General features: G+C 41.2%; 1 protein-coding gene across 1 annotated transcript; it reads right to left on the bottom strand.

Annotated features, from left to right (window-relative positions):
* Positions 1-4052: 4052 nt before the first annotated feature.
* LOC111254641 (lipase 3-like) lies at positions 4053-24615 on the bottom strand. The gene is made up of 8 exons (XM_022815698.2): positions 24370-24615; positions 23636-23813; positions 16477-16582; positions 12011-12161; positions 11561-11656; positions 10598-10762; positions 5242-5385; positions 4053-4794 (listed from the first exon to the last, which is right to left on the bottom strand). Exons 1-8 carry the CDS (start codon positions 24613-24615, stop codon positions 4528-4530), a joined length of 1353 nt encoding a protein of 450 aa, XP_022671433.1. The 3' UTR covers positions 4053-4527.
* Positions 24616-27812: the final 3197 nt, after the last annotated feature.

Here is a 27812-nt window from a genome sequence, read left to right as displayed (position 1 = left end):
TAAAATTCGTACAAATTTTATTTAAAAAAAACGACAGAATTTTTATAGGTTAACCAGATAGTTCAATAATGATGCAAAGTTTAGGAACTACTACCTAACTACTTTCATATCCAATGCATTATTTAAGCTTCTCTAGTTTCGCCTGAAAAATGTATCTTCATATATTCACAAACATTTCTGGTTAAGTGAATGATAGCAAATTTTTATGGCAAGCTTATATGCAAGGCCCTAGACAGAAATCTATGCTTATTCTACATCAATGAATAGCCCTTAAAGGGTTACCTTATATTTATTTATATTTTTTAGAAAAACTTTTTTTTCTATTCAACTACTTCAGTTATCGGCCGGTGTTTCTAGATAGTCGAGAAAAATGCTAGGTCTAGATCTGGCAATTTAACACCTCTACCTATAATTACATATTTGCTGTACTAATTCTGTTACCCTAGTACTGTAGGAATATCAGTTATTTATGAAAAATAAAACGGCCAAGTACAGCATAAAAACAGGCGATCGTGTTTGGCAGGTCCAAAAGAAGCACGTAAAATCTGACGAGACAATGTTCCATTCGCGCCCCAAATTCTCAACGAATCTCAGATTTCTCGCTTGTGCGTTCGTACCATTGCTCTTATAATCTAAATCAGTATTTTCTTCGACCCGTTCGATCGCTCGTTCTTTCCGGTTTTAAAAGTTTGGTAAAAACGAACGGGGAACGGATTTGAATCTGAGGTATTGGTAAAAAGGCACTTCTTGGCAAACATCTTTTGACGACGTACGGATGGTACGCAACGGCCCACGCAGACAAGGCCCACATATATCCCAATAGGGAATGAGCGAAAGTGAGTAAGAGAAGAGAAAAGCGAGAGACCGAGTGAGAGAGAGAGAGAGATTAAAGAAGAAGTAAAAAGTAAGTGAGCAATTGAACGGGCGGGGAAATAGGGGAAACATAGGAGAAGTGACACAGCAACGGCAGTGGAAAACAAGCCGCAAGTGGCAGTGGGCAGCTAACAGGGACCAGAAATGGGGGCCGTGGCTCCAATGGTCGCTAGTGTAAATGCGAGTTTGAAATACAATTCACGTGAAGGCGATAAATTCTTTAGGGCCATGGTTTGGTGGAGCCGACTGCTCCGGCTGACTGCTTTTCGTTTGTTCTCGTTGTGGCACTTGGACTTACGGGTTCTCATCCCTTACCCCGCCTAGCAACAGAACGCCTGCACACACTACCCCCACTATCCACGCTTAAGACACCCTTCGCATCCTAGACTTTTTCGATTTTTTCTGTACTTTTCGTCCGCCTCTCAGTTTCCTGCTGTAGGTCTACAACCATATCCTTGTTTGTGGTTCAGCTGGCCTTTTCTCGCGAAATAGAAAGAGAAAGGGATAGAAGAGGTTCCTGACCGGCCAGCGGACGACCAGACTGCCGCTGTCGCCAGGCATCGCTGCGTCAGGGTGTTAGCAGGGTGCTGGAGTACCGCCGCATGCTGAGTAAGAAGCTATAGTATAATAGCATTTTCCGGCGGCAAGCCAAGAAGCTGGCAGGCAGACAGGCAGGCCGGGCCTCATTGTTCGTCCGTTCACATGCTCTTTTTGGAGCACTGTGTATGTGTGAGAATCCAGCTTCGTCTGAAGGCGTTGTGCCATACATTCAGAACCGATTCTCTATGTAGTGCAAGAGTTGAAAAGCTGGGGCAACTGGCACACGGGTTGGGTCTAAAGGGGAACGGGTCGGGAGAGAGGTAAGCGAAGAGGAATAGCAAAAAAGTGTATCTATTTGCGGCCCGGTGCTTCGCTTCGGTTCAAAGGTGGAAGAAAAAGTACGAGACAATTGACGGGGATAAAAAAGAGCAATTTGTTTTTGTGACTTATGGCCGATTTGTAAAAGGCAGTCTTCGTTTTACGTTACGAGTGAGTTCTGCTAGTACGAACTTCCGCTCACGTGCCTGCCATCGAGTGTCCGTGTTCTTTCGTATCTGACGGCAACGGCGGCGGCAAGAAAAAAACACCTCTAATAATTTCCCTGGAAATCGCATCACGAACAATACGAACTCACATGATTGTCGATTTCTGGAACTGCAAGCAAGGCAAAGAAAATGATTTAAATTAGAGTGACGTACGTTGCCTAAAATAGTACTCATATTAGTAATATTATCACTGTGAGATCATCGTATGTGGGGTCGACAGGAGGTTCCACGATAGCTGGGAACGCGCTCAGTATTGCCAAATACGCACATTAATCTACAATAATAAGTAATTTTGAGTTTACCTTTTATAGAACGATATTGATTTGCTGATCTTTTTCAGATTCTTTCACTATGCATCCAATTCCAACAATATTAGTTTGGAATAAAAGTATCCACACGATATTACTATTTTTACTAAAATACCTCAGTTTTCTTCAGCAAAAAACTGCGGTATTGTCAGCTCATCTGCCTGATTTCCTTTGTAGCCATATGATTATAGAAACCTCAAAAACTGATTAGGCCTTGAACTTTAACAATTTGTATTGCTGGAGCGAAGAGATATATGAATTCGGCAAAATTCAACAACCCAAAATACACTTTTAATACTACCCAATTCTCAAAAGAATGTGTTAAAAGTCAACAGTATAGCTGAATTATGCTGTCTTAATAAGTAATCTGGATTATACAATTAATTCGTAGGTCTTAGACGAGTTGACCGAGGCCCCTGTTTTTTATATGGTGGGCCTGATACCAAAGAAAGCGCACACACCCGCAACGCCTTTTAACCTATACATCGAATAATTAATAGCAGGAACATCAAAACAACATTATAGTTATATTGAGATGCGGTCGATAAACAAGCTATAGCAATTTGCTAATAGCGGTGCACTGGCTAATGTAGAACGAAACAGACATCTAGATCCGAGCTTAGAACGACAGGGAACGATTTGCCGAAGCCAATAAAAAGCCTGAAGCTTTGTTGTGCGACAGGCAGATAGGTACCTCACTTATTTGCACTCACACTTCACCTGACAGAAAGCGTTACAGGATGTTTGTTAGGACGAGGCAGTACGATACTGCAATATAAGGGTATCGCAATGGGTTGCGCTCACGTTGTGGACCAGAAATTCTCACACGGGCTATCATTAACGCTATTTGGAGAGGAGCATCTAGAGTTCGTAAAGAAAATTACTGCGGATATACGCTTACATGCAAACGTATGAGTGCAGTAAACCTGTCATAACTGCAAAATATTGACAGGAAAAAGCCGTTTCTAGCGCAAAGAATAACGGTAAAGAAATGGGTTCGACACAAGGGATAGACGATGACCGTTTTGAAGTTCCCAGCTGGCATTGCAATAAAAAAATATTTTCGCCGCGACAATAGCGACCACTTAACCACTTCAAGTCAACAATGTCATGGCACGCGCGTGGATGGTCATTATCGACCGAAAAGGATAACATATAAGCCAGAGCAGATGACCACGAAGTACAAGGCGTGGAAGAGCGCCAAGAAAGATTTGCTAAAACTAAAAATTGATGAGCTGTACTCGTGAAACCATCATGAATATACTTCGCTACCTTCTCTGGCTGAGCTCGTCATATATCTGTCGCTCCATCGCTTTAAATAATGTTCTACACAGGACCCTTATGTTAGGTTAATGAGAAGAAGAAATCAATCCTTAAAAGTCGGACGTAATATGTGACCGATTCGGAATCCGATTCAATCTATTTAGAAATAATAAATTGGCAACGAGAGATCGTACTCAGGGTAACATCTGACCAGAAATATTTGTACTGTCCGGTCTGTCGTCTGCTACACTTTAAGCTAATTTAATGTATGTTATAGCTGTGCCCTTTTGCCCAACGTATATTATCGGCACTATAGTGGATTATACATTATTAAGCTGGAAAAAGATTATTCTATTTTTACATAGCAGAACCCGAGACGACGATACTGAAAAGGACGAGCGCATCAAACGGCCTTTGCAACAAACTTTGCCCCTTGAACATGAGCTTACCTTGTATTCCTCGTGAAATACAAATCCGATCAGTACCTATAGTGTTAATAGAGTAAAAAAGATCGCAGCAGCACTTAATTGTAGACAGTATTTACTTACTTTATTGTTAGTTAGAGTATGCTCATCCTTCCATCTCTATTTAACCAAACCTATTGTCGTAGCAAAATTTACAGGACCGCATATCTACGCTTGCATTCATGCTAAGTAATTCGGTCACCGTAATTTGTGACCCATTGATGCAGGTTCGAATTTAATTAGATTGCACATGAATGGACAGAAGCAAGGCACTAGCAGCGGAAGAAATTTTGAAGTCATTGTGCTTTCCTGTTCTATATATTTACGTAACTTGCGATAATGTTTCATGTCTGTCGACAGTTCCGATGATGTAACATCAAGTAATGTCTATCACAGATGTTTTTCTATATTGTGATTAATTCTAAGTTAATTACTATTGTCGATATATAAGTTATAAAAACATTAATAAGAGGTGCGCACATGCGTCAGCTAATAAATAAGCAGGATAAACCATCGATCAAAATGGCAGAATTTTTAAGACTGTGGCGTTTCACCGTCTATTTCCCTCATGCGCTTGATTATGGTATCATAAAGCTGTTCCTTAGCTTTTATCGACCAGAGGAAGTCCATGTGCACAAAACCAGCATGAGGCAGCTCTATGGCGGTGTCCTTGTATAGGTTGTCCCTGAATCTCTCGACAACTTTCCGCCCGTCGCGAACCGAGATGAAACTATCGTTTTTCGCGTAGAAGATCAGCATTTTCGCACGCACGTTTTGCAAATTGTACGCCGGAGGACGAGCCTAATATAAGTAATGCGCAGAACGCAACAGATCGGGGAACAAATATCGTTTAAAATTGACTTCCGTTCTATTCTGAAGTTTCAGCTGACTGAGCCCACAACTTATTATATTATTTTCTTTCATTATCGTACTATTTGTATTTTCATTATACAAATCCGCGAGACGTAATCGTTAGCTTTTATTGAATTGCACTTAACGAGCAAAAGCTACTGTTAGCATTCCTTTAAACTTAGTTACTTTAGCGGGAAGCCCGCGTAAATTAATATGCTCGGAGGTATCATATCTATGTGTGTGTGTGCGACACTACCTGTGCATATGTACGTATAGAGATTTATAAAGAAAAAGAAAAAGAGGTTCTTCAGACGCTTAAAACCGATAAGGCTCGTCAACGAGGTCGAACATAGGAAAAACACTCAAAATCAAGTGCAAAGGGGACATGTTACTCGCCGTTCCGTAGGCCTTTATATTTTTCCAAGGGTCCTCGAAGTCGTAATAGGCAAATCTTTTCGTTTTGTGAAGTTGTATATAGTGCTTGAGATCATTAAACGTCGTCCCCGCCGGAAAATGCGTTGAATATACCGCCAGCCGACTCTGAAATGGCGAGCGCAGGTAGCTAAAGTCAGATGAAAAGATAGGAATTCAGCAGGCTATAGACAGTTCAAACGGGTTAAAAGCCGTAATAATGGCAGGAAGCTCACCTGTTACTATCTCACCATAATTGCCGACTGTGAGCTTCCGTAAAGCTATAAAATTCATTGCCACTGTGTGACGCCGATCCAGCTGGCTTTTGTTGGGCCCTCCGCAAATCGTAGGGTGGTTCAGAATTGGGCTTTAGCTGTTGCTATGCGCTAAACGTTACTGATGAGTTCAAACGATTTAGTAAAAATCCAATGGCGTTTGTTACATTTACATGACACACGATGTAGTCAAATAGAATCAGGTCGAAGGTGAGCAGAGGTTACCACATAAATCAAATAGCGGGGCTGCCGTTCGATCCCGATACGTATTATTACTACTTCAATCAAACATATAAGGCGGGAATAAAGAAAATAAATTGACTAGTCCACCGTTATAGTTATACGAGCAAACAAGCCTGAAATTTGTTAAAACGTTAACTCGTAATCAAGCTAATTGCACCATATTTGCATATATATTATATCTGCCTCCAACCAGCATAATCTAATCCCGAGGGATTTTATGAAAATTACGGTTTAGTAAGTTTACTCAACTCAGCCACCAGATGGCAGTTTAATTTTCGTAAGACGCATCTTCCTATATATATATATATATATATATATATATTTTCGCTTGGTACAAGATAGGTCGCAATAAAGAAAATATATTGACTATTCGCTTAATTGGAAAACAGGCTTTGAAAGCAACACGATGGATCATTGATGTAAATTAATGGAGTCTGCGGCTTTTCTATTAGTATTTAAACATCTGTCTACATCTTGTCATGTTCTTAAGAGACAACTGTTACCTTTTGCGTTTTTTTATGTTTTCAGCATAAGTGTTCAGAAGCAAACGCAGATGACCGTGATAAGGCCGAGTACTGCGGAGAAAGCGGCAAAAATATCCGGATCATTTCTTGTAGTCGACATTCTAGGGTTATCCATGACAGATCATCCGACTAGCGCGACAAACGTAGAAGCCATACAAACAGCAGGCTGCTCAGCAATACTTGGCTTAAAAACTTTATTATCTACGCGTAGTTGTAAGCACTCGAATCGCTCAGGTATAGAATAAAGATAAGCCGTTTCAACCTGAACACTTACCAGATCTAAGACGGCAAGATTAAGCCGCTAACTGATCAGAACAGGTACAGAAATTTCTGTATGCTTTTTTTGGTAATTACCTGAGAAAGCGCTTATATGTGTCTCGTATCTTAACTAAAACACAATGAGTACAGCCCACTTATGATTTATTATTTATGAATTTTTCATCACGAGAGCAGTCGCCTGCCCTTCGAAACATGCTAGGTATCCCATCCAATGACGTGACTGAATTTTAGAAATGCGTTGGATCGTTTTTGCTTACAAGACCAGTTACCCATCACCTTGTCCCTTTCTTGCTATGATCCCGGCAAGATATTCGATTTGATGCCATCACTCTCTACTGCTTATATGTATGGACAAATGTATGTAATAGACATAAGCGTCTGCCAAAACAAGTTTGGACATATCCTGCATATTCCCAACCCGCACTTGCCTCCTCACATCCGTTCTAGGCCAGCCCATCTTCTTCTCCTCCCCTTTGCCTCTGCCCTCCTTTTTGTATCGAAATGATAGCAGTTGATCGGAGACGAAGCCTCATGCAGAGAGCGTCGAGAAGCACCCTAGGGAAACTACTCGCACACAAACACAATCCAGCATCGCCTGCGTTCTGGCACGCGATCGGCATATCGTGAAGTTTTTTGGACAGCGACACGACCGGGGAACAACCGAGAATAGCGACGACTACGATGCCTCAACTACGAACACCACGGAAGTTTTTCAGACAGGGGCCTTTTCGGCCACCAGGTGAGTATAACGGGCGCACAAGAAAGCTCACCAAAAGGAAGATCGGATAGAGTGTGAGAAACGCTTCGCGGGGGCGTGCCATTACCAAAAACATATAGGTACGACTGTGGGTGCGTTAGGCACCTGCCTTGAGCGGGTGGTGCTCACATCAGCCGCTGATCACCGTGATCGTGTGAATTGTTAGTCGTGGATAGCAAAAAGAGATTCCGTTCGAGAGAAATCTCTCCAAGGAGTAACCAACGGTGAGGATCAGGATTAGGAATACAACCCTTGAAGTTCTGAGTTCGCTCAATTGCAAAGAACCCTTTTCGACCCCGCCCCGGCCGTTCCTCTACTGCTTGATATGCTTAGCCGCCACTCGCCAGCCGCCGAAGCTACTTTTGCTCTAGCGTCATAGAAGACGGATGCGCATGTATTCACAGAAACTCCATTCCGGGCAGTGCACAGCGACGGTCGTGTTAAAGGCTGACATCGGTGCAACGCGGTGTGTGGGGTACGGAGTCCGCTAGGTGCAGATGATGCCCCTGCCACGGCCAAAGAAAGGAAGACGACTCAAAAGTGCCTCCCCTACCGGTCCGCTCCCAATGCAGCCATTGCCGCAATGTCACGATTTTCTGCTTCCTTTTAAACGCGGAAGAACGAAAAAGGGGAGAGAAATACATGGATGCAGTGTAGGGGAGTAGCTGTAGCTTCTAGGCTGTTCGGCATCTTTTCCTGCGGCTTTCGCCGTTGTGGCTCTCGATCTAGGATGAATCATTCACTAGAAACTCTGCAAGTGTCACCGGCCAAGCGATATATGCAAGTAGCGGCGCCAGCTAGGCGCCTAGTAGCTAAGAGCAGCGAGCGCGCACGGCCCGGATCATCCTTCTAGACGGATCTTTGAAGCTGCAACACCGAAAGCGTCCTGCCATATCCTGTAATAGCAGCGGTAAGAAACGGGATCTGTGAAAAATCTGGCAAGCTGCGACAAGCCCACACAACGAACTAGCAACGCGGCTAATGTGGCTCTAAGTGCCGTACAGAGAACCCAATTGGGGTTAATAAACCGCCAGCGTAGATACTCATAAATGTAACAAGCTTTGAGAACCTTTTTGAACTTACTGAACTTTCTCGCATTAAGATCACTGGATTGCACTTTTATGCGGTAAAATTTTCAAGGTCTAATTTTCACATAGATTTTTTTCTTTTAATCTGACCTAGCCTTTGAATTTAGTTTGCCAGCAAAAATTAAGGCAGACAATTTCTACCCGCAATGAGTGCACATTAAACACCCACTGCAACAACGATGTACGTAAACCGAATAAATTTGCTGCACACCCAGAAAACAGTCTGGGGCGGTACAGTAGCAGTTTTCTAAGTAAATAAATGCCCCCCTATTGCTGCTGCTGTTCCTCCAGCATGATGCGATGTGCAATTAAAGAAATAGTCCTAGAGTTTGTAAACATTTTGGAAAAATTCTGTATATATAACAAAGAATGTGACTTTTTACTCTCCACAGTTCTTATGTAATATCACACCTCAGAATCAGATTAGTATAGACAAAGGTTAGTCTGTGTTTTGCATTTTCCACAACAGGTCTCAGTTTTATTTATAGTAAAGCTCCTGTGATAGCACGCGTAAAAGAATAGGGGGAAAAATAGGAAAAAAAAAAGACGTTGAATTCAATATTTGGACATAAGTAGTTTACAATATTTCTTTCAAAACATGTTTTAGCTTATAGTAAATGTTATTATATACAATAATATAGGTCTAGAATGTACGATAAATGGTTACAACGAATAACGGCACCTATGGTCTCTTAGCCACTTTGTCTATTCAGAAAAGGAAAGCCCTAATGCATATGCCAAGTACCGTGATAATTATGATGGAACGCCAACGGTGATCGTCCAACATCGACGGGCATATGCAGGCCCACTTCCTTCGTAAGTTAGCACAATGTGACGGTGGCCCAGACACCAAGTATAATCAATCTAGTTAGCTAAAGGCCTTATATGCCCCAAGCCTAAAGAAGTGATTTTGTCTGCTTCCATATGACGAATTACGCGTGCCAAGAAACAGCAAATCATACAAAATGGAGATCCTCAGTCTTGTTTACTGAATTTAAAAATGTTCCTTACCATGCCATGATATTGCGAATCACCGTGCTACGCTCCTGTATTTCGGGATTAATGTCCAGAGAAAAGAAAAACAGAAAAACTAAAATTGTCTAGAACACAGCGCCATAGTGAATTTAGACTATACAAGTTTTTTTTATACCTTAAAGTTGATTTTTTTTATACCTTAAAGTTCAAAAGTTTGTTTATACATGTGGGCAGCTCTAGCGAGTTGGAATCACTCATCGGAGCTGATTCCATCTTTCAGAGATACGAAATAAATATTCAGCTCTGTATGTGTGTAGAAAGTTACGGTTAATATTGACAGAGCAAGCGCTTCATCAAGTTTGATGGACCGCTGGTGGCAAGCAAAGCCTATAGACTAGAAATTTTGCTTTGGCAAACGGATGGGTTAACCGATACGATCTGAATGATCTGGGCAAAGTAAAAGAAAAAAAAAAAGATACATTGTCCTACCTCTCTAGTGAATGCACCAAATATTTACTACTCGTTATGCTCAAGCATTTCGATACATATGCAATATTTTGTGACATCGACTTTGGTTTCACTGAATTCGCACGGCAGCAATAGCATTTATTAAGCACTATTTCGTTATCATGGTAGTAGTCTGTTTTTAGTAGTTTTATTTGTGAGTCAGATTGTTTCTTTATCGCGAAAGAACACTGGCGAACCGTTGGGCTGGGGCACTCCCAGAAGCTGTGTATTGATTACAAGGAGTTTATATATAAGGTATAAATGTTATCTGTAGCTGTTAGAGATAGTATTTGATAAAAGATAAGGTTGTATTATTGTTATATCTTCGGCTGCATGTCAAAAATTCCACTATGCTGTAAGTATGGCATAAGGGAACGAAATGTTTACCAGTGTATAAGTTTATCGATCGTAGTTATTGCTAACTTATTCTTCGAATTGTACCTGATGAATGTTTGCCCAAACTTTGAAGTTAAATGAACGCTCATATATATATATATATATATATATATATATGAGGGATAGTGGTAAAACACCTATTAGCTGATGTTTTTATGCTCGAATGCCTGCCAATTGGTTTCACGTTGGGCTTTGTCAAAGCTTAGAGCTTTGATAAAAATAGCAGGTATCTCTGAATAAGTAAGACCTGTCTGAACGGACTGTTTCGCAGAACAAGTATTTGCCTGATGTACGTACCTTATTATGGTGTCCACTGCTTGTGAAGAAGTTACCGGAGAGATCATTCGTGATAGGGCACAGCTCTAGCGAGCAAAGCGTTGGGTTCAAGGTGAAATAACTGGGGTCGTTGTGAGCATTGCTGAACAGAGGGCCACCTTCGGTAAGAACATCAACAGCATAGCTCTTCGGGGAAACAAATATCAGCATCGATGCACAGCAAAGTTCAATAAATAGCATTGAGTCACTACGCTATTCGCAATACACTAGCCTATGTTCGCTAGCGATACGACGACAGTCGTTCGTGTTAGGAATCATTGTCAAGAACAAATTTTTAAAATTGCTTCAACTTTAATCGTTATCATTTGTTGCGGGCACAAATAGTCAGTAAAACGCTTGAGCGTAGTCACGCGTTACGTGAACAATAAAAAAAAATTTGGCTCTCTATGAGCATGAATACGTCAAGTATGAAGTGGTCCCTGTGCGTCGTCGATGAAACGACTTTGCACGTACTCTATCTGAGAATATTTTGTAAACGCCATCCCTATAGTGCTGATAACAGTTGGGCTTAGTCTGTGACATTCTCAATTTCCGTTTCATTCTACCATTTCCTTATTAAGGTTTACATTTAGGAGGAGGTCTCCCACATGTTCCTAAGCCTCCCCAAAGCCTCTTCGATAGCAGAACCCAGTCTCAGGTATATAGCTTTATTCGGTATAATACCACAAAAGTTACTATAGTTTCGCCCAAAACAATCACAAGCCTCATGTTACGGCCTAGGTTACTCTTCTAAGTTGACTTTTGGCTAAGTTTTAGCGTTGTATCAGCCCTTGAGGTGCACTATGAGTCTGCCCCATCGCGAAATTGAGGAACTAAACTGCTGACAACAAAGAGAACGTAAGCAGAGATTCTAAGCTATAATCATATTTCCAGAAACGATGCAAAGATACGCCTCTAAGCACTCATTCTTTTATATATACTTACAATTACTGGATTACTAAAAAATTTGACGATATTTTGCAAGAACTGACTCATACCGTCGAGATATACAACCGGTGCGAGCATTGTCGCCAATCGAACCTGTGAAATATTTGCGCTCTGTTATTAAAAAGATTACTAATTCCGGCTGCTGAGCCGGAGACCCCTAGTTCAAATCCCGCGAGAGAAACACGTGTTCCGGTCAAGCCTTAGACTTATGGTTCTCATGTAAATAGATGAAGTGCATTAGAAAATATGTATAATACTCATGCACAAATAAAGAAAAAAAATATATATATATATTATTAAGGCATAATTTTTTATCCTGATTAACAGCTGTGTAAATTGAATTTTGATGCTTTTAGGGCTTCAATGGCCTCTTATATGAATAATTGTCTCTTTGATGACGTGAGTACATCGTCACGTCAGACATAAAGATCTTTTCCATCTTCATACCTTATCGTTGTAATCTGGTTTCGAAGCGAGCATTGCTATGGTAACCGTTGTGCCCCGTGAGTGTGACATTAAATGAAGATTTCGGTGGCCTGTTGTTGTGAGGATGTAGTCGATATTTGCTGGTAGATCGAATGCAGCTAATTCATCCCAACTGTACGTTAATAGGATTAGTCGTTGTCCAGCGTAGTAGCGAGATGTAACGTCAAATAAACAAGATGTGTTAGAACTTAATCAAAATTAAACACCATCTAATCAGAACTTTTACTTTAAACAAACAATCACAGTTGCCAGGTAACTATACACTATATACTTTTAAACTTTCGATAGGTAACACCTCACGAAAATGACCAAACCACTCAGGAGTCAGGATGAGATCTATATGACCCTCTAAACAGAACAATGGGCTTGAGCTTGCATAGTTCTGCGTGCATCAAATATTGGATAGATTTGGCCAGTTCCGGCATATCTTTCACTCATCCGATCTTGCGTTTGATTGATAAAAATGCCAAAGCACGGAATTTAAGACCTGTGTTATATACACACCCGCACGCACACACATATATATATATATAATCAGACATCTAAATCCGGGCTTTTTCTTATGAGTTGTTTCTAAGACTGTACGTAAACATAAACAGATTTTTCGACGAACTTCCTTGCATTAACTGGAAGTGTCCTCTCTGACAGTCATGCTTATTCAATGTAATCATTGTTCATCGTGACTACATCTTCATTTCAGAACTTGAACAATTCACTAGTTATTTTCGAAGTACTCCTTCCTCAATTGTCAAATAATCTTTCAACAGCGATCGTGCGTCGGGCGATATATTACATTCGAAAAACTGCAGCAGATTTACTTTTGAGCTGATAGCAAACGACAAATGCAGAAGTTTAAAAATGTCAGTGAGTAAAAAGAGGGGTAAAAGACAAGACAGATGCAAAACGTCCATGCAAAAAAAGACCGTTGACTAGCTGGCTTATCTATTATTTAATAGGCAATTTATATTCTATCCTTCAAAACGGCCGCTGATTTCTACCTAAATTATCCAGGTGCGACAAGAACGCATTTTTGGCTGGGTCATTCTAATGAGTTTCGAGGCCTTTCAAACATTCTGTTCGCTTGCTCCCTACGAATATTCCTCTGATTTTTCAGAACGGTGGCAATAGTGTAAACCGTCAAGCGAACAAATAGATCATTTATTATCTCAGTGAAGCTTTATTCAGACTGAACGTATTGGATAATAGCTGATTTTCGCTGAAATTTCGTTAGCAACGCACCGTTGTTCGTCATAATCAGTTTACCGCTGGCTATTTCTGCCTACTAGGAATAGCTGATGAACGCATGTCCGCCACAATAAGCAGCCCGCTAAATTTGGCTGAATTTTCTATATGCGCATAACGACATTCTCCTAGACAACCTGTTCCTGTCTTATTCTTTTCAAGTTGTTTCCTATACGATCCTATTCTTTATGTCTACAGCCTTATGTCAAGCGCTTTGTTCACTTTAATATAATATTTGCGCATAGATTTACGTAGTGGACAGCTACTGCTGGTCTAGAGCTGCTTCTTGCAAGGCTGTGTCATACGCTAGCAAATACATGTATATTTATCTATTAGTCTTTTTTTTCATTGGAAGAAACGTAGAAAACGTTGATTTATATATTCTTTCGTCGCCGAGGAAAACAGTATTAATTTAATTTAACAATTATATTAAATGTTTACACAATGCATCCAAAAGTAATTGATTATTATATGCGTACCCCTATTTTTTGTTCTAATTCCAGTCTATTGAAGGCATCAGACAAGCCTTTATCTACAGAGGAAACTTCGAGGTAGACGAGCACCGCTGTCTGAAAGGGCCTTCTCACTCGAATTGTACATACAACGTTGACGCAACACGCCAAGTTAGTTTTATATGCAAGAAAAAGAAAATACATACTCTGGTACTTAACTTAAACTTAAAAGAAGAAGTTTACTCAATATTACCGAACGACTACGAACGGGAGCACAAAGTAAGCGACTGGAATTAATGGATAGAAGGTCAGAGGAGAACTAAAGAGCGGGATACTGAGCAAACGACAGCAGCGAAGAGTGGTGATGAGCTAGAAGTGACGCCGAATTTTAGAGGTGCCTTGCTCGGAGAGACGGATCCGATTGGGTGTACCTGTTGACGTACATCGTTGTTGAGCAAACAATGCACGAATCAGCACAGGGCCGCTCTTAAGTAGCGCCGGAAGCTACAACTGCACTGTTGTCGATTGAAGACTGCCTTCTTATTCCTCAAGCACAAGCATCACTCTCAGCAGTACTATGACTGTCACCGCTATCTCCTCCAATGACTCGTCGTTTAAATACGATGCGTCCCTCAGGTCGAAACTCACTCGGAGAAGGGCTTACCACAGCGAAGCGGTGCCAAAAGCACCAGAAAAAACTTATACAGATAGCTCGCTAGATACAGATGAGTAGTGGGCATGAGCAGTGCGACTCATTCCGTTGGACGGCGCAGTAACTTTTTGGGGAGTCTATATAGCAACAAGCATGATGCACGCATATTAAGCGGCTCAACGACGCATGCGCCTAACAACAATTTTATGGAGCCAGATGACGAGAGGGGTCGAGCCAGGAAGCTAGAGGCGAGAAAAAGAAGCAGGTACCCGCTTAAGTCATAGCAGAAAAGCCCTTAGGACATATCGCAAGATGTTGGACTTTGTAGGTGAATCAAATTTGGAAATGGTTGGTATAAATAGGAACTCCTGTGTGTGAGTACGCTTTCAAGGCAATAAAATGAAACTGAATACAAACCGAATCCGTACCTTTATTCGTGGTAAGATAATGCAGAAGATCGGCCTACATGTATATGCGTCTTACAGTAATTTTTCAACAAATTTGAGAAAAAAACTATTTCTTGAGTCATTATTTTTAGAATAATGCGTCACAAATGCCTAGGAGGTGGAATTTGGTGTTTGTTAGATAGACCATTTTGAACTTGTAAGTTTCTTTAGCGCTGAAATATCAAATTTTACGCATGGAAACGATTTAACAATTTTAGAAATCCATTAAATTTAAAGTTCTGAGTTATCACTTCTGCTGCGAACGCTGACTTCCGAGGTTGAAAAAACGTCGACTACAAGTTACTTTTGGAACCAATTATTTCCTCCGAGTATTCGCTGTCTTCACGGTTAATTTTTTATATATAGAATTATTCGCTTTAGACAGCGTAACTTCGATGATTGGAAAAGTCTCTAGCATCGACTCAACTACGAAAAAGAAATTATAAAGTCAGCGCATACAATTCGAACCTGGGATAGACAATTTTCTAAAGCAATGATGGCCAACATCGCAAATTTAAATATTGTCTGCGTATTTTAATAAGTAAACGTTATATGTCCCTGTAACCCGTTAACTCTGTACTACTCGAGCACCGTTATGTTTTTCTTTTATTTCAAAAGCAGCTGCTAGTAGCTACGTAGCTAGCACGCTTTCAACATGGTACACTCGTCCTTCAATAGCGCCGAGACGAGTTCACCTCTGTCGCCCTCCTAATGTTAGTTCCGTAGCCTCTGAGTTAGAAGCTAGGCCATAGCGGCAGCGCTACCGTCAAGTCGGTAGATCGGTTCGACAATGGACAAATCGCATCTTCTGCTGTCCATCCACAATTGCCATTACCTCTACTGTTTCCTAGCGGGACACTTTGCGGGGATCGTACGAAGGGCGTTCGCAAGAGGGAGAATGTAACAACATGGGTCCACAAACTCAGCCTAAGCGACAGCCAGGGCCAGGCTGTATAGGCCGCTTTAATAGTCGCTTGAGCCAACCCTAAACTCCCAGTCCGCTGCCAGCCAGTACTCCCATCCGGTTTCCTCTTCGACAACGGTGAGGTCAGATTGAAATGGAAACTTATTTTAGGCAGGTCACCGCTGTTCGACAATAGCAGCAAGACTCTGCGGCCTCTAGAGGAGAAAGGCAGCCAGACTTCTTCAGGTGTCGATCGTATTACTACTAATATCGTTTGCCTAGAAAATCCTGAGAATCAATACATAGTGGAAGCTGAAACTTATTTGTATGTCGTGATGCGCCGATGTAAGTGTTTCCTATGTATATGTTTCACATCAAGCCCATCCGTCGGAATCTGTCAGGAAATTCATCGACATAATTATGCACTTTGATATAAGTTAGTCCTCTACTGATGGAGGTAAAAAATGTCTGTTATAGAGCACAAGTGCGCTAATTACAGTTATCATATATACTTACTTTGTAAAGCTGAAGTACTTTTTTCATTTTTATACTGTAATAGTGTTTCATCGAATCCGGCTTAGCATACGCATGCTAGTCTTCAGTTCTGTAAAGTTACCTGTACATTCGCTTTGAGGCGATGCTTAAGCGCAATACTGGACTGGTGTTTAACTTAGAACCTTGATCCAGTTTCATGTGTTGTGTGAATGAAAAATCTCGACGAGGGCACTCACGTATATTCGTAGAATCTTTGTCGGGACTTAGCAGAATCACTGCTGTAGATATTGCCCCGTGCGTTAAGCATCCATACGTCGTAGCCGGCATCCCAAAGGATAAAACCTGGGAGGTAAAAAAAAATACAATCAGCTCAAGGCTATCATATAATATAGTATTTTTGGGTGAATATTTTCAACTCGCATAAACTGTAGACAACGTACGAGTGTTTTTTTTAAATTTTTTTTAGCAAATACAGTAGCAGATTTAAGAATTAAGATTTAGATCAACTACTTTAATGTGTACAATATAGATGCAATAAATGTGAAGCCTTTAACAACAAACGAAGGATCGCCTTTACTGTCTTAGGAAAAGGCGATAGATGGAAGAATTAGCCGAGATAACAATGGTTCGTAATCGTATTTTCAGACCAGCCGTCCCAAGCGAACTTCACTTGAGCACCGTCCGAAAAAAAGTTTGGAACATTTAAATCTGAACTGAGAAAGATCGTTTCTCTCTCGAGAATACTTTGCTAATTATTCCTTTTTTAGTACCGTTAACACCAGTATAAATCAGTCGCTAAAAGGACCGATTTGTGTAGCGGAAGTAGATAGATGCTTGAGTTGCTACCTGATGCAGTTCACGTTGTAGAAAACCAATTCGTTTCAAGATATAGACGTTGTCAGACGCTGCACCAGAACCAGCCTAAATAAAGTCCCATTATATGTAACATTAAGGGAACCCAATAGATGTGGATTCTGAATTCTCTCTTCAGTCAATGCGTCTAATGGACTAAGTACCTCCGTAGTATCTTCTGAACATTATATCCAAATGAATATTCCATTTCATAAATCCAAATTATTTACTCCAAGAAGCTAGGTGTGCCTCGTTGGAACGGTGATTCCGGACGGGCCACAAGAACGTGCATCACGGAGTTACGTAATCCTAATTTGGGTCGCCCATTTGGAACTCAACTGCGGTTTCTTTGATATCCCCTAAAATGATAAAAGTCAGCTATATACTGCTATTATTGCTAAAGTTAAATATGAATAAAAACGTGGCCTCTATTTATTTGGATTTAGATATCTGGATTATTTGGTTATCCTTCTTAAAGACTGGGTCTGTTCAGTCAGGCAGAACCGTGAGGGTACTACAGTTAGATAGTGTTTGTGTGTATAACAAGCGTTGAGCTAAACTACAAAAGAGCTACGGATGAATAGAATCATTGTTATTTTCTTGATAGCATTCCATAATAGCGGACTTCTGCTACTCTGCAATGCACTTTAAAACTAATGTGACATGACAATAGTGATACAATGCGGCCTAGACGAGAGGGAAGGAAGAGGAGTTAACATTAGTATTTGCGGGCTGAATAGTGGACCCTTCGTGACGGCTTTAATCGGACGCCTCGGCCACAGGAACGACCTTTTAGGAAACAAGTGTGCGGTACATTGTAGCTCTTATCTTCACATAGCGCACATTCTCACAAAACCTGACGCGTGTGCTAATTCAAATTTGTACGTATTTCTTTGGCTGTGAATAAGATGCGCCGAACATCAGGTAGAAACGAGTGGTCAGCGATCTTCGTACTTGCTGATCGTCCTAGTAAATTTGTTAGTGTTATTACGCGTCTTCAGCCCGTTCAACACGCACACGTGTCTGCCTGTGTAATGCATGAAAGTCGAGTTCTTTCTATTCTATACTAATCAAATATGAGTCCACGCTATAATAGAAAGTGACCCCGACAAGCTTTGAAGCTGAGCAACTTATAAACTGACTGAGCTAAAGTGATGACTTTCAATATGTGTTATAAACCCTTTACTCTATTGTTTTCACATTTGCCCCCAGCGTTCTGGCAGCCTTTAGATAACTATATACCCATCATACGCAATTTTTCTCTCTATGCCTTCTCGAAGTAAATCGATAATAAGAAGCGCTTGCGAAATAGTTGCCTTTTTTGGAAAGCCCCGTAATCACACTGATTTAGATCGGATGAATAAGCAGGTTGAAGTTAACGTTGGATAATCCTTCGCTCAATTCAGGAAGTGCTTGTGGCATAACAATGAGGTCTGACGTTGTTATGAAGTAGTCAGACTGCGCGCTTTCAATTACAGTGCCAACGGTCCATGACTCCATTGACAAGCTTAAGATAGCAGACTGCACTCATTGCTTCATTTCTGGCGAGTAACTCATAGTAGCAGATGTCCCTGATATCCATTGTAGGTACTGCCATCGTTTTACGTGTGAACCTACTCGACACCGCCATCGAACTCGATTTCTCGCCTGGACGACGTTATTATCTTGCCTTTTCTCTTCAGCTGGCGGGAAAGATTTAACCATGCCGTGTCTATGGCGATCGTATGCTCCAGGTGGGTTTTTTGTTGATTAAAGTTTCGCGAATTGCACGTAGAAGACACCACACGCATTTTCAACTAGCCTGGAGTCAATTTATAGAGACCCATTTTTTAGTCAATTTCTACATTTTCAGTATTTGGGTTACAACTCTGTAACATATTTTATGTAAAATGCTAGCTTTGGCCAACAACGCTTTTAGACATGAAGCTCTGTTCCGACGAAAGGCCTTTACGATTGTGGCAATGCGTTCTTGTCCGTCGGATCCCGACATCTGACAATCTCGTCACCTAGCTTCAATACCAACCTCCGTTCGTAAAACATTTGCAACATTCACGTACTGTGTTTTCGTTTAAGGCCTTTTTGTCCTCATGTGTAGCGTCTTCACCAATCTTCGATAAACGTCTGCAGCGCTGTGGCTTGCGAACGACAAAAACTTTTTTTCATCTGAACTCATTTCTCCTAAAGGAAACTCAACTGGATTTCATTCACATGTTTCTAGAGAACTAGAGTATTTATTATTACAAAATTTCGTCTACTAACAACGTGTAGCTAAAAACTGTTCAATTTCGAAATCCATAGGGTCTGCTTATAACTGCCTAATATGCGGTAGAAATCATCGCGAAAGTAAATCATCTCAGAATACAGTGATAGTTAACCCCCACACACACACACACACATATATATATATATATATATATATATATATATATATATATGTATATCTGCCACCATTTTGAAGCCGTCTTTAAATGGCAATCGACGTAATTCCTAAATAATTCATTCACTTACGCTATGCATATTGGTGTTACATGTCGCATTGCAAAGTATAAAGGTGTCTCTAGTAAGGGCTGCTGGCATAGAATTCCCAGTCGACTTTGGCATACTTGTCAGGAAACCTATTTTTTCTCTTTTTTTTTTTACAAAGTAAGTTTTCCCTTTTCACTTTGTCATCGTTCCCTTCCCTAGCTATTTTCATCTCTTCGAGTTTGAACGCTGTCGACCTCTTTTCGGCCCGCTTGCTGACTAGCCTGCCAAAGGACAGACACTAATAACCGGAAACAAACACGCAAAAACCGGAAACAGCCTTCTTCTTTTGATCCCTTTTCGGTAGTCCTTTATATAGGAAAATGAAATAGAGAATAGAGACCCTTTGACATCCCCAGCTTCCATCATCCGTTCCCATCACCTTTTGCCAACCAACGAGTGCCAGCCCGGTCAGTTCGACTCTCTGTGCCTGAGAAAGGCGAGTAGTAGGCATTGCTAGCAGTGTTTCCGGTGCTGCTTCCATGTTTGAGTGGCTTCTGTGCTGATTTTGACGTCCCTGCATTGAGCTACTTTGCCTTTCCTCATGACTATTCCTTGTAGCCGGCAGCAGCAAAAGTAGCCGAACCGTTTGCTGGCTGTTCTTTGCTGCTCAACTGTACTCAATCCATCCTCCGCTCATTATAATCATCACTTCACCGTTATCGCCGTCGTTGCTCTTCATGTTGTTAGTGCTAATGTCGCCGCCATTCTCTTCCACAGCCTCATACGCGACCCACTGACTATGAGACGCCCACTCCAATCCCCCGTGAGGTGTCATCCCTTTCAGATCTAGAGCTTGACGCCAACTTCCCTCTCGAGACCGTGGTGAGCAAAGGGTTGAATTCGACTTCGGTCTGCCACGCAGAGCGAGAGAAGCCAAACCACGAGTCTCGAATCTCGACCCTAGACAGCCGCCGCTACTACTGTGGCAAACGCCCCCCTACTGTCTCAATATATATATATATATATATATAGCAGCCACTCGCTGCTACATTCGAGTCTGCCTATCTTCGCGGCAACTGCACTAGCCACAACAGAAGCAGCAGCTTACATACAGAAGTGTGGAAAAGAAACTCAAGCACGTGTTAAAACACGCCGTGCAACGCTGGCAGCTTTGTGTAGTGAGTTATACAAGTAGAGCAGCGGAAGGTGAGGGTCGAAGAGAGAAGCCCCGTCTCTTTCGGTGAGAAGTGGGGCAAGGGCACTTCCGAGGAGGAAGAACGCCAAGAATCGAGTGCTGCGGTGGGTCCGAGGTTGAACTAGCTTAGCGTACGCTGCTCTGTATGGTTCTTGAGTGCTAAGAATGACGATAGTAACTCATTCGTTATCCAGTATTATGGTTAGAGGTCACGGTTCTTCTGCCATTCCCTTGCTTTTCCCCTGTAAACCCCTTGGCCTGCCAAAATTCCTATCCTTTACTCACTCTTGTCACTTTACCATCTCTCTTTCAATTTGCATTTTCTATGACTGACATATAATAAAAGCAAGAAAACCATGGCTAAAGCATATGCGGAGACAAAAAGGAATCTCGGCGTACTTCTCGCTCGTTACCTTCTTGAGCCGACCGTTTGCTTTTCTTCCCTCTTCTTTTCTACGCATGCCAGACACAACGTTGCTGATCATATTTCGATGTTTTAGTATAACACTGGGCAATGTCAAGCAGTAGTACTTTATAGCGTTCGCTTATATGAAGTAGACTTGTCGTCTAAGCGACAGAGAGGAAAAGACAACATTGGGGGATCGCATGGGTAAAAAGCGACCAAGGCGATGACCTCAAAGGAGAAAGGAAGCACCGGGCGAGGCACCCATTATTCTGGTTAAAAGATAGGACAGGATTGGAGTGTCTACGAATGTGACAGCCGTACGCGGTGGACTGACTTTGGTAGCCCCTGGAGGTATATCGACAAGCGGTGAATAACCGTCGGTTTTAGGTACCGGCCTTTCTGGCAAGCTCTCAAAAAACACATTAACTCCATAATCTTTCACTCCTTCTGTTCTATTTGTAGTTGTTTATTGTGAAAAAGTAGCTACATGTCCGGCTAGCACTCTGACTTTAATGGAGTTGCTACTGTATATGTATTCACGTACGTCCCTATGGGCCGGAACGTGCACATAATTATACGGTTGATCCCCAATGAAATAAACTCAATCAATAGTTACAACTTTCAAGATCAACCGCGCAGCATCAAAGCGATGAATACTGCGTTATTTTTTTTACATTGGTTCTTTACGTATTTATAAAGACTTTATCGCAAATATTTTCGAAAATTAAAGATGACGAAAGACGAAATTAAAGATGTTGTAGTTCAGCAATCCATGAGCTGCTGTAACCAGATTTCGACGAGTCCAACAGTAATATCCCGTGCTATTATTTCATATTTTGTAAAGCTGGCGCTTTCTATCTCATCATCAAACATGGCTGTTATTAGCGCTGATCAACTAAGCGGTGGCGTATAGACGAGCTGAACCCGTCTGAGTATTTTATAGTAGTGTTGCATGCTTCTGCACGCAAAATCTCAAAAGAAGAAAAACAAAACAAAAGTGCTAAAATGTTTTATGCCTCCAGCATGTGGACGTTAATGTTTTTTCCAGGTAGCTGAGGGAGAATTTCCCGCTGTCATGGCGTAAAATCGGTACAAATAATCGAAAAAGGTATATTACGAAACTGCAGGACCTTGCAGTTATTTAGAAACTCTTAGAAAGTTGATTCGGCGCATACCATATCCTCTAAAGCAAATTAAGGTGCAGTAGACTCGTTGTGTCGATAATAATGCTTCGTCGCCGACTTAAAGGGGCCGGATTCAAAGGCAGCGAACCTGTCAAGAGACCTCGGTTGAGATGATTGAAGAAAACGAGCCTACCCTCATTGGACAAAATAAGTCAAAAATTGGATCGTTAGGAACTAGGAAAAAACCTGTTTTTTAGACAAATTTGATTTCAAAAACGAAATTTTAGAAGGAAAAACACTTATCACGCCTTCAGACGTGTTGGCGAACGATTTCTGAAAACTGCGTCGTGCCGGAAGTCGAACATCTATTAAAAGTTATAGATGTGTGCCTATGATTTTTCGTAAAGGCACTGTGATGATACGTTCGTTTTGCGCAGGAAATACTAAAGCAGTAAAAGTGTACTGAATTTATCGAGGGCAAGATGCTACCTTAGATACGGGAATGATTGCCTGATGAAAATTACGTTTTCATGCACGATGGCGCATTTTGCCGCAAAGCTCGAAGTATCCCTGGGCTATTTCACTCAGGTGCTGTCATAGCCTGTTAACTCGGTGCTGGCTTTGAGAAAGTCAACAAATAGCAGATATTCCAAATCTCTATGGAAAAAATCACTAATGTGTGGCAAAAGAATTGATCTATAGCCGAAAAACAACAAAAAATTGCATCAAAAGCATGCTCCAAAAAGCGTAACGGGAGGCGTTGCAGCGAGAGCCGTAATTATGTGACATCGTTTGACAACAGTTTGAAGGCACCTGCCGACCCCTTTATCGCTATCTATGGTGCCAGCCTAAAATAGAATAATATCTTTTTAGAAGCTGTTTGGTAATTAAAAGATTAAATTATTGAGTTTATTTAAGTCTATTTACTTGAGCACCGAATAGGTTAGAACAGGGACGCAACTATATACACGGCTAGATAGAGAGATATGCGGCCAGGGACAAGTTACTAATAAAACTAACACAGAACAACTCGAAGTTTTCAACTGGCGTAACGGAACAACGAATTACTGAGATACGCGAAGATCTGTATGTTTTATAGGAACTCTCTCTATACACTGAAAACCCTCAAATACTGAATAGCACGTTTCCGATCTATGAAAACTTCTAGTGGAAAAAGGCTAGGATTACTGCTCGTCAATAATGCACAACTAATATATTCTTCCTAATATGTACTTTTAATTTGTATCTACTTTGAAAAAAGGCGAAATCCACCGTTTACATGAAATTTACCGCTATTTAATCTAATACAGGTCTTAGCTTCCCTTTTACAGACTTTGAACATTGGACTTTACCCAAACTTTGTGGTGGCTGATTGGCGACAAAATCGAAAGATGAACACATGACGCCATGCTGAAGAACAGCTGGAACAGCCCCTTGGCGCGGTATTCGATGAATGGTAAGAGTTACGTTGTCTTTAGTAGAAACCTTGTGCACTTCTACAGGATACCCTTTGTATTTTATGTAGAATGGCTAGAAAACAAAAACAAATCGTTAATGACAATTGGGTTCATGGCGTGGTGATACAACAAGAATACGTTCGCGCAGTTATGTATCCGGTCTATTTGAAAATGAGCTTTACTCTTAGAATTTTTGGCACTGGTGAACGGAAAAAAAACTGCCCTATCGAAAAATAGTGTGAGCTTCATAGTGGGCCGATATAATCAGATATTACCGCACCTTAACATTTTGAAGGGACTAGGCAAACCAGCTACTAGCAGAAGCCGTTTCTGTAAAACGAGTTGATTTTTCTTTGTAGGTTGGTATGTTTCTTGGGTAGGTAGCAAAGATAGAAAAAACCACGCTCGCCGTTAGCTTTTTTATGGCTTAAGATCAACGAAATCGCATCGCGTTGCTCAGCAGCTATATCCATTATCATTCTATTTTCAAGCTGAATATTTCTCTTTACTATCCGTTTCGACCTTGCAAACAACCCCTTTTTGGGTTGTACGCGTTCTCATGCCATTCCCAGATTACTTGTTATATATACGAAAATTGGCTACTCATTTTCCCGTTCCGTTCTACATACAACGCCTTTGTAAGCAGCGCTGACATCAGGATCCTTGACGAGTGTTTGCCCGGCATTCTGGATGACGCCCCGCGCTACAGATATGAAAGGATCGCTGATGACCTTGCTCAACCGTGCGGCGCGTCGAATAACCAAATCGAGGATGTTAGTAATACCGGGTAGCGAATGCGGTTGGCCACAGCACGTTTCGACCATAAAAGCTACCAGTGACAGCAAGCTAAACATCACTGTTCGATCAACACGCATTTTTTCTTTGTTGAAGTCGGCTTTCCACTCAATTGCACGCAGCCACGTCGCTCGGCTCGCTGCCAACCGCAGACAACACGGATCAACGATGCTGGAAACACACAATACTCGAGCGGCGTCACGCAAAGTTCCCCACCCCTCTGCACGACGATTGGTGCGAACCTAAGGCACAAGAGATGGCCAAAGAAGGGTTATACAGAAACGTTTTGACATCGCGATTCGTATGTAAAGCTATACGAAATTTCTTGGACACATATGTGTAGTAATTAAGCGCGTGCATGTAAATTACGGAGCGTAGGTGTTCACATTGTAAATATGTAGTTCTGGGTTAGAAACGAGTCATGAAATTAGTGATGCGCTGAGTGTTGGGCATATGACCTGATTTTGTTAGTAAGATAAATGTTCAAGTAGCATTTCTCTGAGTATACGACATCAAAATAAGATTCTAGTGTAAGACTAACTGTTTCATGAATGCTGCGTTTAGACGTTGAAAACATATATATACATATGCGGCATCTTCCAAATGAATGTGCATAGAGCTGACCTATATCATGGTTCTACGCGTACGTAGGTTAACTATCAACAGCTATTAGGTTGAGTAAAAAGTATCTGTTCGTGTCGACAGATGGCGTTAGCATCAGATAGGCTGATTATGTCTAGCTGAAACTTCCAAGGATGACTGTCTTCATTTTCGGGCGCATGCTTTGTTCCTTTCATAGAACTCGTATCGTAAGAAACAGTAATAGAGCCGAAAAAAATGTATCGTCAACATTGTCTGCTTCATATTTTCGTGCCGAAAGAATGCTACCAAGACTATTTGCGAAATCGAAGGCGGACGCTCCGTAAGCATTACGATTTGCCGATTTTGGTTTAGATCGCTTCAAAACATGAGATTTCAACTTGAACGGTAAATCACGCTTCGAACGGCCGCAAAACGTAAACGATGACGAATTACGGGCACTCCTTAAACAAAATACGGCCCAGTCGATCCGAAAGCTCTCTGCACAGTAAGGAGGGAACAAGATAACTGTTGCATTAGGGAAGATAGAAAAGGAAGAAAGCTATGCACATGAATGGAAATCATAAGAAAACTGACAGTATATTTTTCGTCACCTTCCATACGACAAAAGAGAAAGTCATACCTGAGCAAGATCGCTACCGGCGATGAAAGGTTGGTCTTTTACGACATCACTGAGTGCCAACCGGAATGTTTAGACTTTTCCAGCTTGACGCCATAAAAATATATTCAAGGTGGAAAACTGCATTTCTGCATATGACAAGGGGTGTTATGCTGCGAGCTACTCAAATCCCCAGGGAAGAACTAAAGAGGACCGTTACGTAAATGAACTGATCGGTTTGAACTGACAGAAAAAACGTTCTAGCAAAAAACGATGTAAGTCTATATTGTTGCGTAATAACGCGACGTCGCATACTGTTTTGATCACCCAGCGATCGCTGATAGATTTCCAATAAAAATTTTACACTACCCGGCATACAACCCGAAGACAGCTCCGATTATCATTCGTTTCGGTCAGTGCAGCCTAGTCAGGAAGGCAAACGTCCTAGAACAGAGGCCGAAGTCTGTAAATTGGTTGACGAATGGGTCGCTTCCGCGGGCAAAATTTTTTACTTCGCGAAGTACGTCGTTTGCTAGAAAAATGCGCGAATCTCATAGGAAGCGAATGTCATGGAATCTTTCTATTAAAGCTAATAATATCAGAGGATTCTTATAATAAAGCTTTCCAATCTTAGCTAAATTACTGAACTTAGAAAAAAAATAGTTTTTCTAATTTTTTTTTGCATTTTTCAAATATTCAAGGTTACGCAACTTACCACAGAACCACCATGTAATGTGTTCAAACGAATTGTACCCATCACCGAGATAAAAAGAGTCACGGGAAACGTAACTCCGTTTTGTAGTAGTCTCAGCAAGTGGCGTAACAGAAAAGTCATTTTGTTACGCCACCTGCTGGACATCTTGTAAATGAATTTTTCTATACGTAAAAATTTTGAAAGGGCATCATGGCACCACAAAACCTATCACTAAAACGCATTCCTCTACAAGAAAGAACTCAATGTTCACTTTAATTTTTTCTTCTAAAATATTTATAGATTTATACGATTATCGTTGTTTTTTTACTTGATCTTTCTCTGAAAATCGCTATTACTTCTAACAGTTACTTGAGAAAGTATCATTAAAACTGTAATAATCATTAAGATACTCATGATCAGCATTCCTACGTAAAATTCGATCGTCGACAATTAAACAGGAAATACAGGGAACTTTGAATTCCTATGAGTTTTTTTACTTAAGCTCAAAGTGGCCGTGGTCAGAGAAGATCGATTGAGTCAGACTAACCGTAACCCCCCATTCAATATTCAGGCTAAAACTTGGCTGCTTTTTGTTTCGTGCAAGTTGGCTTAAAGATCGTTTGGCTGAGTAAAATCTTTTTGCGATCGACTTTCCTTTCGAGAGGATGAACCGAGCTTCGAAATCAGTAGCCACGGCTACTTATCGAAACCAACCACAATGTGATTTATAACTAAAACAACGAACAGCATCAATAATACCGTCGCTGACAAAGTTGGTATCAATAAAGTGGCCGTATGTCAGAAGCTTCGCCCAACAACTGTTTAAGAACTAGAGAGCACCTGCTAATTGAGTTGATTTTCCAGCTATGGGCAAAGTTCCTAAAGGAAATGGGATTTTCAACCATTCGAATACGTACGAGCTCTCCGTTTCACCCAAGCAGTGCTGTTGGCGGGCGATTTATCGTTCTTCAGAGAAAAATCTTCCGGAAGCGCGTTCATCTTAGCGTACTCAGCTAGCACGGCAACGCCGTTAAAGGAGCAATAGCGAAAGTAGACCGCGACCAATAACGAAGGGCAGGTAATACGTTCGATCGGAAGCAGTGCGACCTGTAGAATTTGCCTTTTATGTTGCTGAAACATTATCTTTCACTTACTTGCTTCAATCAGTAGGTCGCCGGAGGTACAAAGTATCCAAAAAATCATGCGATTCTGAGGTAAAAGATATTAAAAAAATAAACCCATGAATGATAATCTCGTGTGTTGCGTTTTTATTTCTGAAAGTTTTCAAACCCGTAGTAGAGAAAAGAAGAAGTGAAATGCCTTGCAGGGCTACGTATTTTCGGTAAGAATGGCCGCCCAGAACAATTACTTAAAACGTATTGCTG

This window comes from Varroa destructor, unplaced genomic scaffold (assembly GCF_002443255.2).
Source record: "Varroa destructor unplaced genomic scaffold, Vdes_3.0 BEIS01000007.1, whole genome shotgun sequence".
In the NCBI taxonomy this organism is placed as follows: domain Eukaryota; kingdom Metazoa; phylum Arthropoda; class Arachnida; order Mesostigmata; family Varroidae; genus Varroa; species Varroa destructor.
The sequence above is the reverse complement of the archived record's forward strand: the minus strand, read 5'-3'. Positions and strand labels throughout refer to the sequence as shown.

What these genes read in the sequence shown, in the direction of transcription:
- LOC111254641 (XM_022815698.2), bottom strand. Translation starts at nt 24,615, where the DNA reads ATGCGTGTTGATCGAACAGTGATGTTTAGCTTGCTGTCACTGGTAGCT. An exon ending in AACCAGATTACAACGATAAG is followed by an intron (nt 11,657 to 12,010) that starts GTATGAAGATGG and finishes AATATTTCACAG; the next exon opens with GTTCGATTGGCGACAATGCT. An exon ending in GCAGTGGACACCATAATAAG is followed by an intron (nt 5,386 to 10,597) that starts GTACGTACATCA and finishes TCGCCATTTCAG; the next exon opens with AGTCGGCTGGCGGTATATTC.